Below are 10,447 nucleotides of genomic sequence, written 5' to 3'. Positions count from 1 at the left end.
ACTGAAATATATTTTCACGATCTCTGAACATTCCGATAACTGTTTGTTTGTTTTTAATTTTTGGAATTTACGATCGGGGATCGAGGTAGGTATAACGTATCTGATCGATAACCGATCAGACTTCAGGTGCTGCGAGAATTCGATGCTGAGGATTACAAGGCTGATTGTCGAGCGTGGTTGTAAATTTTTTATTTCCCTTCCAATAACGGCTACTCGGTTGACCCTGATAGACCAAGATGTGCCCACGCATATTCAGATGAACCGCAACCCGATCGTTATCCCATAGATATTCCAATGCCGAATGCATTATAGGTATGATGCGTTCGCAAATAACATTTAACTGTTATACCCCATCGATCGGATTTTCAAATCCGCCTGACATACCTTGCGATTTCGTATTCGCGGCTTATACGACGGAAATATTTTTGCCAAAGTAGAAGAAGACGCGATTTCTAGGCCAAGTTTCTTACCGGTAGAAAGATCAACGATTCTATGCTGTCGCGGGAATTATGTTGTCCAGTAATGTCAACCGTTCGCGGAGGCGGTAAAAAAGAAAGCAAAAGGTGAGTTTAACTTTATGGGCATGCGGAAAGATATTGTCGCGGAAATGTTTGCCGACTGTTCAATGGAGCTTAATCAATTTAGATTAAATTTGACGAACCGATAGAGCTGCGATAATCAAAGTGAAAATACCGCATTGAAAGCATGGCATATACTTTTCGCACAGGTTCAGTAACTGGGAAAATTCAAGCTGCGTATTAATCAATGAACTCGGTGTGTTTTTACAAATGATGACACTCGTTCACAATAACTCGACTTTACAAGTGTTACAAAAATATGTTTTGATCCGATCATCTTATTCACGGAAGTAGATACCTACTTTGCTTCTATACATAAATGTATATATGTATATACATATCAGTATACATAAATAGAAATACACTTACGATGCTTTGGTATTCCATCAAAGTTCACTGTAACAATCACATGTGTAACAGAATATCGACAACTTCAGGCAAGAATCTTGAGGATCCGGATTCAACAACAACGTGCCAACGGCCGGTGCCTCGTATTATAATACAAGATGTATAAAGCGTACACAGCGAACCACTTGCCAAAGTCTTTATGGAGATGCGGTTCATGTATGAGGTGGTACCTCCTGATAAACCACCCGGCGGTCTTTCTTAACTATATAATATGCGAATACGCGGGTGTGAGTACACATGCACACAGGAACAGACACACACGCGTTCCATACATTGTACACACCTCAAAGAATTACGACCAGACACCCAGGCCGCCGTTATCAAATTTACTCTACCTGTGTTTGATCTGTTCCGATTCTGCCTGCGGCAATAGTTGTGCCAGCTTCTACGCGCGGTTTCTCTGCTGGGGGAGCCTCGTGGGTTTCGTATAACATGTGTGCCTATACCTATATGTATACGTGCAAGATACGAGAATCAGACGCGTCACTATAGTTGGAATTTTTCTAGACGATCGCGAGTGAACAGCTTTTTAGATGAATTCAGCTGCACGACTTGCATCCAAGTTGCAAATTTCGGAAGTAATTGTAACCCCGTGAACTCCGGAAGAAGGTCAAGCGGCTTGAAAGCTCTGCGCGTTTGCACTCACTGAAAGAGTCAATATATAGATCTCATTGTCAGTCGTAATAAAGTCTTGGTTTGTTTTAAGTATGACGTAGAAAATATCGCGACGCGTCTACTCGCACCGGGTAAAAAATTTGTTTGCACCGTTATCTAACGTCGAATCATGGTCTTATTACTCTTGACGCTTTTAAGCTTCTGCGTGTGTGTGGTGTGTGCATGTTTTTTATCGTTACGTTCTTTGTAAAACGTTCTGCATTTCAAGCGAAACAGCGACAACGTACTACGTAGGTATAACGGACGTCATCTTTTACAATCAAAGTGTCACATCACGCGAAAGTCACGAATCACGGTACCTGACTTGGAACGTTATCAGTTAAACTTCGACGCGACAAATTTTGTCATCTAGTATCTCGTCCGAGATATATCCCGAAAACTTTTCCATCAATTTCATTTTCCAGGGCACAAGCCAACGAAGGTCTAATTAATAAGTCTAAGGACGCAACTCGTTCCTCCCGCATATTTATTTGTCGAATTGAATAGAAACGCCGTCCGCCCTGCAGATCTTCCATCGTCGTCGCAGCTAGGTGGTAGATGGAAAAATGGTAATGCACCCTTTCCTTCCGCGAGAGAAACGAGATATAAAAAAAATACACTGCCCCGGCACTTTCTACGGTATTTACGAAGCTTTTCCGCTTGACTGCAGGAAAACCCTCGAGCCTTTCAGGAACAAGTAAGAATGTACTACGTGCGAAGGCGCTAGGTCTGGGTTCGAGCTTTTATTCCCCAAAGATATAAATTCGAACGAGACTTGTTATCGAAGAACATGAATTTTTCATTTAAGAAGAACGGAATGGCTGAAAGATGCAAAGAGATTATCTTGCGACCACCGCACCGCGTGGAATCAAACGACAATAAGGCTTTTCCGGTCGATGTTACAAGGGCGAGAAAGTGACGCTGACGGAATGGAGTTGGACTGCGTATATATAATTGTAGGGGATGGCGGGTTGTGATCGATTGATGAGCTCGGAGATTAAGAGGGATAGAGTTTTCCAAATTGGAAAGGAGATTTAGGATTTTCTTGCAGCTTGCCTTTTTTCAGCAGTACTAACCCTCAAAGAAATGTTTCGTGTTTTTGTATTCCAAGAGCTTGATAGCCGTGCGTTTAATTGAATATCAAAAAGATATCGATAGTAGGTATTAAATAAAAAACTTGTAATTAGTCTGATTTCGGTTTCGATTCCCAATTAGTGCAACATTTTACGCCTGTGTCAAAGTAACCGATAACATATGACAGCCCCGTGCGTTTCGCACATAGTTTGTATGTTCCTATCTTGTGTTTACGTAATGTAACGTCAATCAAATACACATCAAATTTAACAGCCACAACTTAGCCCCTGAACTTTGATTCCACGAGCTGCGTAGCGTCTTTGCCGTGATTGAATTCAGAATCTCACAAGGTTTCTGCGCCCGAATGACAGCTTTGAAATTTCCCAGAACTTATCGGCTTTTCCTCTTCTCTTCACCCCGTCTGTAGTCTGTACTAAAATTCAGCACAAATTGGAAGCATCATGAATATACAACAGTCGTCAATCTTTACTTGTCGTAGGTCAATATTGTCCCAACAGTCCAATTCCGCTAACCACGTTTTGTGTCCTTAACTTCCATTCATTCGCTGTGACGGTAATTTAATTTTTCACGTGAAAAATTGTGGTTACAAAACCGATGCGGGCATGGTTAATTACTTGCACCGATTTTTAACCCCGAGTTTAACTCCGGAAAAGAGATTCCGTACGCTGCTATTCCGGTGTGTAAATTTGCTAATATTTCGCGGAGCGCTTACCGACTGTAAGGTACTTGCTGCAACATCGCCAAGTTAAAGATCAATTTATTCCAGTTCTCATTACACAGAAAAGTGGCGAGTAAATAGCTCCTATCTATTTTCCCAACAACGAGGACGTAGCTATACCTATGCACTTGTAAATATTTAGATTAAAATTCGCTTTGCACAACAACCGTTTCGATTGCAATCAGGATAGTAAACTGGCTATACAGCCTGTAATTGCCGAGGTATTTGCGCAGCTTTTCAAATCTAACATTTCAACTCCGCCTCCGCGGAACAAAATCTGTGTACCAATTGACGATGCCTTATCCCTCGACGCGGATCTATCGATCTCTGTTCAATCCCTCGGATCACTTGAAGTGCGCTGCACGAACGGTGCGAGGCAAAGAGGAGAGAAGTAATTAGCACGTGTCCGACCAGTTTCTGCGGTGTCGCAGGTTTGGCGAGCACACGGATACTGCGTAGTTACGCCATTATACACTACACATATTACGTGAACCACATTCAATGCGAACTGGAGTGGGCAGCTACCGAACTAATTAGCACTATTATTTGCATAGCCATGAACGAAGGAAGTCCTGAGTCCTCCGCTTCAAGTGTAACAGGGTAATTTCTCAGCGCCAAGCGTGTAAAACGATACCCTTTCCGCCTATGGTTTCCTGCGTTATAATGGTGTGATGCGACTTCATGGGTGTACAGATGTCTGAAATATATTGTCACAAAGTATGGAAAATCACCCGTTTTGCCCCCCTTTCTGATCTAGTAGTTGTCGTCGATGAAAGACGTGGAAAAGCTTTCATACGTCACAAAACGAAATCATTTCTTTACGCTCAACGAACAAGTTTATTTCAATATAATATAATGTTACCGGTTGTCACGGAGTGTACGAATAATCGACTAGTCAAAAGTCAAAGATTGCAAACTGAATTTTTGCACGTTTTCAATTTCGGGTGTCGATATTAGCCCAGGCCTGGCCCTGATTAAACCAATCGTTTTACAAACGAGGTGGGTAGCTGTCCCATTCTGCATTTTGCCATGGCTACGAGGAATCACGATATAATTAAAGTTGGAATATGGATGCACGCACAGGGCTTCCATCGAGGGGAGGACGACGGTATTCGCAGACCGGAGTCTTTGATGTTTCAGGCTTACGGTTCAATGATGAGAGAAAAAAATTTTATACTTTTTTAACACACGCTTCCCAAGACCTCCGGATACATCTGCATGTAAATATGTTTTTAAATTGCTTAATTAGTTTTTTCTCGATATATATAGGGATGAGTTTACAAAGTTGTACGTATAAGACATTCAAAATAAGTCAATAAAAAATTGTAAACCGTTAACGACGCTTCGCTTAAATTTCCTCCTTTTTCCCTCGATTTATCACACCCTGTCAAATGTCAGCAGCTTGATGGTAGTTGGAGACGGGTATCTGATACAGAAGTTTCTGTATCACTTCGTCGAAATTCACACGTGTGTATTAAATACGGTTCTATTTATCGTGAGTCGATCAATGATCAATTAAAACATGATTATACAGAGACATGATGAACGTTTTCGACAATTTTTTTTTTTCTTACTGTAATGGACCGGCAGGGTGATAACAAGTGATATATATTTTATGGATTCGATCGACCGTGGAAGTAACTTTGGTAGGGCGGTTCGATCGGCGGTCTGATCTCTTGATGAGTTGATCGGTCGTGCCAGCTCTCGGATACAGTTGGCGTGTGATACAATCCGTAATTTACTCCACTGGTGGCAATTTTCTTCAGACCTTGAATGCTCGACAGTATCAAAGCCATTTTGGCCAGGATCAGCGCCTTGCCACCGAGGACAGCAAGGAATTGGAATCCCATTGGGATTAGTATCGAGCCCATGAAAAGAAAGCCCATCATCATCATGGGAAACATGCTTCTATTTTTATGGCGGCGCCTTCTACCTGAAAATCAGCGATTTGTATCATCGTCGATCTTGATATCAACTTTATTAAATTGCTTTGTCCTGCCGCTACCTTCACTGATATCTTCCCCATTTTTTTCGTTTGCATTGCTCGGCATGAATCCGGTGGCTCTGGAAACTTCATCGATGTCTATTTTCAAAACGTGTGTTCGAAACAATCGTGTAAGTCTGTTTATCACTACTCGTTGCCAAACTTTATCGTTTTCGGGACTGACATTCTTCTCCAAATTATTCGTCTGATCTCTGGAAGAAGATTATTATTATTTTTTGATTATATTCGAAAAGTGCATTAATAATTAAACCGTATGATAAACCGTATGATCCAACCAATTCATCGTTATCCTGCATCCAGCAAGATACTGTTCAATAATTGAAAAAAAAGTAATAGATTATTGAACTGAATCAGTTGAATTGATTCTCAGCTGAACGAAATTAAGTTGTCCTTAATTGAATGATATGTACTTAACTAGATAACGTATTTCTTTTCTTTTTCACAGCCAGTCAGTCAAGTAATCGTGGAATGAACAAGATCCTCGGTTTCCAATTTCCAGGGGACACAAATAAAAAAAAAAAAAAAACTGCTGTATCCTTGAGTACTTAATAATGATTAGATATTCACCCGTCAAATTTCGTGTCAGCTGTTTTATTAGACTGCAGATCCTCGTACCGCACCAAATTAACCCCATCGAGGATTGGTATAACGTCGTCCATCAATAAGGTATCGACTGCTGCGATGGTTCGATGCTGTAGACAGCGATGAAGGGCGGGAAGTAATTCCCGGCTATTAAAATTTCCCCATGGCATTTGCGGGCATCCGTTGAGCACAGCGCGTATTCCGTCTGTCCACCGTGGAAAGTCGTCATCTTGGCTCGATGTTGTTTTTACAAGAAAGAATATAACGAGGGCCCACTTAAACGCTGGTAACCTCATCTCGCACGATTGTGTAGACAATGATATGAAGATGACGTGAATAATTTGGAACACAGAAAACCGTCACACGATTGATTGTAGTCTGTGAAGCAGGTGAAAAGGTGTGAATCATCACCTCGTGCTCCTCGTTTTATAATGGTTCCGATGCGATAAATACTTTGAAACACGGCAGAAAGGTTTTCTTTCAAGCAAAACAGTTATTCTGCCTAGCTGGGAAAAGAAGAACTTGGCGCGGGTGTTTCAGCAACGATAGAAACACTGCATTTTCAGTCTAGACGACACTGATATAGTACACGGGTCAGTCATGTTCGTTGTATTTATGCTCAAACGCAATTAGGGTAAAACAGAGTGCGTGTATCGAGAAATTTGCACAAACAGGTCAGGGTAGCGGTCGAGGGCGTCTACGCTTACGCTCGACCAACTCCAGCTGTGCAATCGGAAACAGGAACTTCCAGTGTGCCGATGCATAGGCCTACTTGAGTCTCGCCACACGTGACGGATTCAGGCCATTCTTTGCAACATTTTGCATAACGGATGCACATCGATATTCGCAAATTACTGGAAAGAGAATGCCTCAATTCTCGGCACGGTACGGATTCCAGCTTGCACGCGCATTATTGACCGACATTCATGCATGCTATATTAATGGTACAGCCTAAGTTATAATAATACAAATCTAATGAATATATTAAGTATAGTCTCGTCGTTGAGTTCAGTTGTAATCAAACCCACTGCCAGTGAATTAAAACGAATTGATCCGTTTCAGATTAAAATTGACTGCAGAAAAAAAGCTGAAATTTTTTTTCTAAGCTGAAATCCTTATTACAGCAAAACTCTATTAAGTATGTTGAACAATTCGGCAGTTAAGTCAGATTACCTATTTTACATTTTTCAAAATGTAGACTATTTTATTGACAATGTGGCTAAATTCCATAGGTTAATCACACAACACTTGCATTGACCCATTTACCTGTTCAAAACTTTTACCGACATTACGTGAAACAGAAAGTAATAACAACTGTGTCGTTGAACTAGATTGATAAAAAGCATTGACTCAATGGATTTGCTAAAACTTAGCGATGCGAGACTTTCAACACACTAAAGTCTTATTTTCAGGAATTGTCTAATTTATAGGCAATCAGAGTTACTGACGTACCTCGAGGAAGAACGATGTCCAATAAACGTTTTTTTTTTTGTAGTTATCGGTGAGCAAAACTTTTGAATTTGAGTTTCTGCTTTGTGTATGACGCCACGGGAACATTAATTGAACAGCACATAAAATCGCTTCTATAATACCGAGTCGAGAGGACTTCCGTCGGGTCTTCGCCAAGGATCTCCGCTGAGATGCCCCTGAGCACCGCAGCCCAACATACACGAATGTTATGCGGGCCCAATTGAATCGCGGGCTGAACTTCCGAATGAAAACGGGATAAGGAGTAATCGTAACGTGAAAAATTCCAAGCTATAATTGGTGAATTAGTGCGTAAACAGCTGCAACGCACTCTTTGACCAATCAGAATTCCGACCATTGATCGGGTTGTGACGTCACAGTCATTGAATAAATTGCACCCGGCCATTGTCGAATGTGGCCAAATAAGCCCGATGAAATAGACGCTGACCTGACGGAATTGAATTGAGGAATTAAATTATCGCAGGCTGAAGAATAGGTACCTAGATATGATAAAAGCAGATCAAAATATTACGATATTCCAAAGAAAACAATGAACATTAATTAAAGTTGGATAAACAGTAAACATAGTCGTAGAAAACTAACCTAAAACATTTGTGATACTACGTGCGATTATAACAAATCGACTGAGTGATAATAGTTGTTTAATTAATTAACATTCGATTTCACGAAACGGTTCGACCTGCGAAAAGGAGGATATTTTTACGAAATGGTAAGTCCGCAGACTGCATATTGCGAATTTTGTTGATCTTTACACTGTCAAATTTTAGGTTATATTATAATGCAGCCGGTTGTCTGTTGAAACATTGTTGAAAGTTAAGAAAGATGGTTACAATATGAGCCTGAATAATATGAGTATGAAAATCTTGAAACTGTCGTTTATTTCTAGTACGCATTGACCCACAAAACTGAAAATGCACACGAAGACAGCGTATGGACCTGTGCCTGGGGTTCCATGAAGAAGAAAAGTGACGCTGGGCTGGATAATGAGAATTCAAGGTTTAAGAATCAACATTAAATAGTCAAAACATATGTATGAATTCGATTCAATCTAAAATAATGTTTTCATCAATTACGTCCATTCATCCTTCCAGAGACTCGATGCGATCCAATGAGGACGAGACTCCAGAGTATATAGTGACCGGTTCCGTTGATGACAGTGTCAAAGTTTGGCAAGTATCCAACGGCGGTCTAAAGTTGAAGCACAAATTGACTGGACATTCCCTAGGCGTTGTCTCAGTTGCTGTTAATTCCGACGGAACAAGTGAGTTGCGATCATTTTATGGGTTTGCAAGCTTCTGTTACAGCTGGACTACCGATCCTCTATTTATTATTGTCTGAAAGTTTGAAAATATACTGTTTCTAAATTTTCAGAATGTGCCTCAAGCTCATTGGATTCAAGTCTTAGACTTTGGGATTTAGACACTGGTGAAAAAGTGTCCAGCATAGATGTTGGCCCTGTAGATATTTGGACGGTGGTTTTCTCGCCAGATGATAAATTCATCGTTTCCGGAAGTCATGCCGGAAAAATTCATCTGTATGGAACAGAAAGTGGAAAACAAGAACAGACCTTAGACACGAGAGGTGGAAAATTCACGTTAAGCGTTGCATATGTGAGTAAATTAAAACAACTGTTCAAACTACAATTTTTGTCAGAAATTGCCTCCTCTACTGCCTTCAAAGTACTCCAAATTAAAAGTATAATGCAATCATTGTACGGAAGGTCTCAACATTTCAGAGGAAATCTGTCCTGCTGTTATTTTAATACACTGCTTTGATCTCAATTGTGCAAAACAAAACATTGCAACAAAAATTCAAGTTTATGATGCACTTGGTCAACCTGATTATCGTATAAGGAATCCACATCCATTATAACACAGTACACTTTGTGTTTTCACTGGGCAATAGTTTAGTATACAGAAACAATATGCGTACTACCAGAAAAATTATGGAAATACGTTTTTGATCAGCCATAAACTTTGTTTTTCATATGCGGAAACGCTTTCGCTTTGCACGCTTGAATTATAATTTTTATCATACAATTGTGACATCTAGAGTCCCGACGGAAAATATATAGCCAGTGGAGCTATAGATGGAATAATCAATATTTTTGACGTGGTGCATGGAAAAGTACTACGAACACTTGAAGGTATGTAACCGTAATAAAGTCCGTAATTCCAATATTTTTTCAATTATTGGAAAGTTGAGATATGTTGACGAATAGTAACTACCAACAGGACACGCTATGCCAATCAGATCTCTCAGTTTTTCACCGGACTCTCAACTTCTCTTAACTGCATCTGATGACGGACACATGAAACTGTATGACATGTAAGTAGAAAAACTTTGCATCTCATCGAGAATAAGAATTGCTGTCTATTTTTTCAATTGATACTTGTATTAGGTAGAAATTCGATTACAATTGTTGTGAAATTTGGTTGATACACATGTATTTGTATTTAAACCTACCTTTTACCTATGCTTAGAAAAGATGCTAATGTCGCGGGTACTCTTTCGGGTCATGCGTCTTGGGTACTGGGAGTGGCATTTGCTCCTGATGGGCAAAAGTTTGCTTCCAGTAGTTCAGATCACACTGTCAAAGTGTGGGAACTAGCCCAGCGTCAATGCCTTCATACATTCAATGAGCACAATGACCAGGTACTGAAAAAATTTACGGCAATGTTTTTTTCCATTCACGTTAACTTTCCAATGTTTTAATAACTGTTTTAAATTTTAGGTATGGGGAGTAAAATATAGTCCTGATAAAAATAACATGCTCATGTCAGTGTCCGAGGACAAATCTATCAACCTTTACGATTGTCCTGTATGAAGATTTATATGTCTACAATGTACTGTGAATAAACAATTTTTTTTAAAAATGACATAAAAGTTGATCCAATTTTCTTGCCACATATTAAAAAC

The 10,447-nt window shown here is 40.1% G+C and overlaps 2 protein-coding genes across 2 annotated transcripts; one reads left to right on the top strand and one right to left on the bottom strand.

The window, feature by feature from the left end:
- Positions 1–5,066: 5,066 nt before the first annotated feature.
- LOC124409154 lies at positions 5,067–6,395 on the bottom strand. Its single transcript, XM_046886570.1, has 3 exons — positions 6,026–6,395; positions 5,459–5,649; positions 5,067–5,386 (listed from the first exon to the last, which is right to left on the bottom strand). Exons 1-3 carry the CDS (start codon positions 6,334–6,336, stop codon positions 5,067–5,069), a joined length of 822 nt encoding a protein of 273 aa, XP_046742526.1. The 5' UTR covers positions 6,337–6,395.
- Positions 6,396–7,976: 1,581 nt separating this feature from the next.
- LOC124409820 (WD repeat-containing protein 61) lies at positions 7,977–10,405 on the top strand. Its single transcript, XM_046887685.1, has 8 exons — positions 7,977–8,237; positions 8,415–8,524; positions 8,620–8,789; positions 8,900–9,138; positions 9,581–9,674; positions 9,763–9,856; positions 10,012–10,183; positions 10,263–10,405. The coding sequence occupies exons 1-8, from the start codon at positions 8,235–8,237 to the stop codon at positions 10,353–10,355; spliced, it is 975 nt and encodes a 324-aa protein (XP_046743641.1). The 5' UTR covers positions 7,977–8,234; the 3' UTR covers positions 10,356–10,405.
- The last annotated feature ends 42 nt before the right edge of the window (positions 10,406–10,447 follow it).

Source organism: Diprion similis, chromosome 1 (genome assembly GCF_021155765.1).
Source record: "Diprion similis isolate iyDipSimi1 chromosome 1, iyDipSimi1.1, whole genome shotgun sequence".
NCBI lineage: Eukaryota > Metazoa > Arthropoda > Insecta > Hymenoptera > Diprionidae > Diprion > Diprion similis.
Note: the sequence above shows the minus strand (reverse complement) of the source record. Positions and strands in the feature narration are given on the sequence as shown.

What these genes read in the sequence shown, in the direction of transcription:
- LOC124409154 (XM_046886570.1), bottom strand. Translation starts at nt 6,336, where the DNA reads ATGAGGTTACCAGCGTTTAAGTGGGCCCTCGTTATATTCTTTCTTGTA. An exon ending in GCTGACACGAAATTTGACGG is followed by an intron (nt 5,650 to 6,025) that starts GTGAATATCTAA and finishes ATCTTCTTCCAG; the next exon opens with AGATCAGACGAATAATTTGG. An exon ending in TGGGGAAGATATCAGTGAAG is followed by an intron (nt 5,387 to 5,458) that starts GTAGCGGCAGGA and finishes GCTGATTTTCAG; the next exon opens with GTAGAAGGCGCCGCCATAAA.
- LOC124409820 (XM_046887685.1), top strand. An exon ending in TGTTAATTCCGACGGAACAA is followed by an intron (nt 8,790 to 8,899) that starts GTGAGTTGCGAT and finishes CTAAATTTTCAG; the next exon opens with AATGTGCCTCAAGCTCATTG. An exon ending in AGTACTACGAACACTTGAAG is followed by an intron (nt 9,675 to 9,762) that starts GTATGTAACCGT and finishes AACTACCAACAG; the next exon opens with GACACGCTATGCCAATCAGA.